This window comes from Zea mays, chromosome 4 (genome assembly GCF_902167145.1).
Source record: "Zea mays cultivar B73 chromosome 4, Zm-B73-REFERENCE-NAM-5.0, whole genome shotgun sequence".
NCBI lineage: Eukaryota > Viridiplantae > Streptophyta > Magnoliopsida > Poales > Poaceae > Zea > Zea mays.
This window is the reverse complement of record NC_050099.1, coordinates 128,564,284-128,569,086: the sequence shown is the minus strand read 5'-3', so window position 1 is coordinate 128,569,086 and position 4,803 is coordinate 128,564,284. Positions and strand designations below refer to the sequence as shown.

Here is a 4,803-nt window from a genome sequence, read left to right as displayed (position 1 = left end):
AAGGCTCTCGGTACACAAAGTTTAAGAAATTGGTTTCATGAATTTTGGGCCAGTATTCATTTAGTTATGAATTTTTGAAGGTTATTGCAGATTTAAAAGTATTTTCAATTAAATGGAAAGAAATGCCGCTTTGCGCTCGGGGCCCTAGGTTTCTTTTCCCTCGCGCCTTACAAAAGAGCCCCTGGTCTACTGTTTCTATGGGTCACTGACGTAGGAGAAAGACCCTCGGGTTTTTGAGGTCTTCAACCCGCGCTCCTCTCTCCCTCATCAGAACAGTAAACGAACAACGACGAGAAATCACGGCTTACCTAGGGCGGTAACGCGTCGGGGATGGGGCTGCGGAGCTTCGGGTCGGCACGATGAACTTGGGGGTGTTGGTGTTTTGGCCGGCAGCAAGCTGGACTGGCGGGTCCACGGGCGCAGGAGGTGGAGGTCGCCGGTGAGCTTCGATCCGGGGCCTGGCGCAGCGAACCTTCGCAAAAAAGCTCAGGGAGCTTGGCAAGGCTTTCGCGAAGCTGTTCCCGAGCTCAGATTGAGAGGTGGAGGGCTAGGATGGCTGGCCCTCGTACTCCGGCAGTAGACCGTGAGCGGCTGGCGGTGGCGGGGCTTCTCCGGTGTGGTAGAGTTAGCTTAAGCATGACTACAAGCTGCGGAAGGGTGCGGGGAAGCCTCTGGTGCTCTTGGTTTGGCAATGGGGTGGTCAGAATGGCCTGTCCATGGTGGTGAGTTTCGGGCGGCAATGGCGGGCGGCGCAGAGCTCGCCGGCGTTGGGGGTTTTTGCTCGGGGGAAGTGCGGCGGGGTGAGGGATGAACTGTTGTGCACCAGGGAGGGATTTATAGGCGCCTTTGGGCACGAATGGGCGCAGGCGCGAGGGAGAGCCGACCGTGCGCGACGCGCGCAGAGGGCGGCCAGTGCGCGACCGAGCACTTGAGCACGCGATCGAACACGTGGCGACACGCAGTGTGGTCGCTTTCAAGCGCTCATAGGCTCCAAATCTGAGCAGATTTTGACAGGATCCCCATGGGGGATTTCTTCCCCGACTCTACTCTAACGTTTTTGTGTGGAAGCCGAGGGGTTTTCGGGTCTATGCATGGAGTTGTCATGTCACCAACATGGGTGTGTCCGGCTGCTTTGTCCCGAGGCAATCTCATGCCAGGATCATGTCAACCGGCTTGGGCTCATCTTCAAACTTCACCAAGGCGTTCTAGGGATCCTTTGGCGCCACTTTGCTATTTTGGTCAAGTGAATTTGAGTTCTAGAACATGGTGAACGCGGTTGATCTTTGTGAGAGGGTTGGATTTGAGAATTCTGAAATCCTAATTTTTATTTGAAGTCCCCACTTGATTGGCTTGTTTGGGGATTTTGCAAAACTCTTTTGGGCAAACTTTCTTACTATATTTTATAGGTTATGTAGTGTACTACAACTTTGTTAATTGGTCCAATTCATGATCATGTGATTTACTTGGACTTTCCACCGAGTTTCCTTTCAGTGTTCCATTGCCCTAAAGGAAAGGTTTTTAGGGTTTTGGCCTTTTCCTTTTTTCTTAAGCTTCATATGGTCACGGAATGATTCTTAGGGTGAAAAAACTTGACAAAATTTTTGCTCCTCAAGTTTGATGCCTTTTGCTCCAACTAAAACATATATGATAATGGTTCACAATGTGGGTACTGAGGGAAAACACTGAGTAACACCTGGGATGTTACAATTGGTCCGGTCGCCACATGTCATACCAAGTTAAACAGCCCACATAGAGCAGGAGCCCATCAGCACAAATGGAATCAAACCAGACCACGGATGTATGGCCTTCTCTCGGAGCAATACAACGTGCACAAGTCCAACTGCTTTTCTACAGTCTACACAAGCCCAACTGCTGGCACAGCAGGCAGCACCCGGCGGCAGCTGAAATCATGATAGCGACACCCGGATTTATTGCTTACAGCTAGAAACAACAGCAGATCTGACAGCTTACCCGACCTCTAACTGCTGATCATTGTGGGGTAGTGATCCGTACAGTAATTATGGCCGCTCAAACCGCGCGTATCTGTAACTGCTGATCAACGCTGTTCCAGTGCGTGGCACTACTCAAGTGCACTGATGACACCTAAACCAAAAAGAAGGGAAAAGTTCGAGTAATCGACACGCGTAACTAAAACCGTCACCACAACACACTGATCCTTCCAACTCCCTGCTACATCAATCTGCACTGCTGTACTGCCTACTTTTCCCTTGTCCTGCAACTGCAAGAAACCATCGTCGACCTCGCGATCGAACATCTACTGTCAGGCCCTGTCAGGGTTCTACGTGCATAGGCAGGCATCTAGTAGTGGTCATGCAGCACCGGCGCGAGGTTCGGGCTCCTCCTCCTCCTGAAGAGATCTCCGACCTTGCGCAGGATCGACCGCCTCTTGATCTTGTGCTCCGTGGCGTCGTCGCAGGGCTGCCCCACGTCCAGGTGGTCGAACTCGTAGCCGTAGTCGTCCATGGCCGCCGCGGCCGCCGCCGCCGACTTGAGCTCCGCGATGTTGCTCAGCGACGCGAACATCCGGTCCTTCCGTCCCGGGACCAGCCGCCCGGATCCCAGGAACATTCCGGAGCTCACCAGCTTGCCCTGCGCGTCTTCGCGTCTCCACTTCTCCACAAGCGGAATCTCCCGCTCTTTCGCCGCGAGCTGGCCCTGGAGCTCCTCGGCGCGCGCCCTGGCCGCGGCCTCGCTGGCCCTGAGGCCCTCGTTGTCCCGTCGCAGGGCCTCCAGGGCGCGCTCTTTCTCCGCGACGGCCTCCTGCAGGCCGGCGTTGTCGGCGCCGGCGGCCTCGAGCGCCTCGGCGGCCGCGTTGGCCTCCTCGACCGCCTGCTCCAGCGCGCGGCGCAGGCCGGCGTTGTCCCTCCGCGCGGCGGCGGCGTCCTCCTCGGCGGCGCGCGCGCGCGCCACAAGTGCCTTCTCCCTGGCGCGCCACCCGGCCGCGGCGTCCTTCCAGTTGGACGTGAGCGCGCCGACCTGCTCGGTGGCAGACCACAGCTCCGCCTCGGCGCCCTGGAGCAGGCCCCGGAGCCTGTCGGCCTCGGCGTTGCTGGCCTCCACCTCGGCCTGCGCGCCGGAGAGCCACGCCTTGACCTGCTTCGCCTCCACGGTGACCGCGGACAGCGCCGCGGCGAGCTCGTCGGCCGCCTTCCGGCTCCGCTCCTCGGCCTGCTGCGCCGCGCGGAGCTTGGCCCTCAGCCCGTTGATCTCCTCGTCGACGCCGCCGAACATGAGGTCCATGACGCTCCACTGCTGCGCCTGCACGGCCGGCTCAGCAGCGGCGCCGCCCTCGCCCTGCTGCTGCTGCTGCTGACGCAGCGTGGCGACCTCGAGCGAGGCCTCCTCGAGCGCGATCTTGGCCTGCTCCAGCTCCTTGGTCTGCTGGACCAGCGACTCCAGCATCTTCATCTCCCTCTGCTTCGCCGACGCCACCTCCCGCTCCAGGAGCCGCACACGCTCCTTGGTGGCGCTTCCGTCGCTCACCCGCGGCGGCTCCTCCATGTCCGTCCGCAGCAGCGGCGGCCGGACGCCATTTTCCGGCTGCGCCATCACCTCCTGGTCCGTCGCGCTGCCGTTGGCGTCGCCACCGTCCTGACCCTGCTGCGATGAGTCCGTCACGTCGACACGTTTACAGCTACTACTGTGCACTCTGTTCTTGTCTAAATAGTAACATAGACGGAGAGGTAGGCACCTGGACCTGGGAGACGAACGTGGACGTGGTGGACCTGCTGCGCTCGTGCCGAGGCTTCATCTGCCTGGGAGACAGAGGCGGAGTAGTGGTCCACGGCCCGGACCCCCAGGACCTGGATCTGAGAAGTCGTCAACAATTCAGGAAGACGGCTGCATCGGCTGGTCCGTCGCAGTTCGCAGAGCAAGTGCGGCGGCGTCCACAGCCTGCCCTGCCCTGCCCCGCTGCGGAGCTGCCCGTGCCGGAAAGCGCAATAAAACGGAGCCGTTCATTTTATAGGGATGGCAACTGACAGTGGCATGAGAGTGAGTTGAGATTACATAAACAGAATTGAGCTGTGCAGCTCGGGGGTTTGGGAGCAGGTGAGGTTGAGAAAGAGACGCAGGCTTCTACCTCCACCCTTCGCGTTGCCTACGTACTAGTACTTGCGAGTGATCGCAGGCCCACCGCCCACCGTCGGACTGTTGTTTTTTCTTATTTCTATCTTTTGATTTGGTCACAAGAGCATTACAGGGATTACGAAGGAAATAAACTAATTTTTCTCTCAATCCACTCGAATTTCCCGTAATCTCTGGATACCAAATCAACTCTACAAATATAATTTCTACTGAATGGTATGCGCGCGTGATCCAATGGTGTATATGAACACCTTCTCCTTTGCACTCTCGCATTACTATGGCCGTTGAAAATACGCATTTTCATATATACGGCTTCGGCCGAAAATAGCCATGTGATGTGCACTTTGATAGGTAAATCAGTTTAAGTTGTTTCTAGCAGTATTTTCTATTTTTCTTCTTTATATATTCAGTTCTTATAAATACTTTTAAAATATTCTCTCATCTATATCTTATTTCTCTTCAACATTACCATCTATATCTCATTCTCTATATGTCAAAGACTCATATTAGAGACGTATTTTGCACTAGTTTTTTTGTACGTACGTATTTATCATACTCTCAAATATCTTATGCATATTTTAGTTCTGCTTAATCTATTGGCTAAAGTATAAAATATATAGAGTAGATGAGAGAGAGTCTCTATGTACACGTATATAAAATGAAGGAGTGTCCTCTATATATTTACGGGAGACTTTA

The 4,803-nt window shown here is 55.2% G+C and overlaps 1 protein-coding gene across 4 annotated transcripts; it reads right to left on the bottom strand.

Annotated features, from left to right (window-relative positions):
• Window positions 1–1,777: 1,777 nt before the first annotated feature.
• Window positions 1,778–4,084, bottom strand: LOC103653665 (uncharacterized). Of its 4 annotated transcripts, none has more exons than XM_008680493.4 (2): window positions 3,713–4,084; window positions 1,778–3,621 (listed from the first exon to the last, which is right to left on the bottom strand). In XM_008680493.4, the coding sequence occupies exons 1-2, from the start codon at window positions 3,770–3,772 to the stop codon at window positions 2,320–2,322; spliced, it is 1,362 nt and encodes a 453-aa protein (XP_008678715.1). In that variant the 5' UTR covers window positions 3,773–4,084; the 3' UTR covers window positions 1,778–2,319. The 4 variants fall into 4 exon arrangements, with proteins under 4 accessions (XP_008678715.1, XP_008678716.1, XP_008678718.1 ...); XM_008680494.4 differs by having other exon boundaries at window positions 1,778–3,618; XM_008680496.4 differs by having other exon boundaries at window positions 3,719–4,084.
• Between the last annotated feature and the right edge of the window lie 719 nt (window positions 4,085–4,803).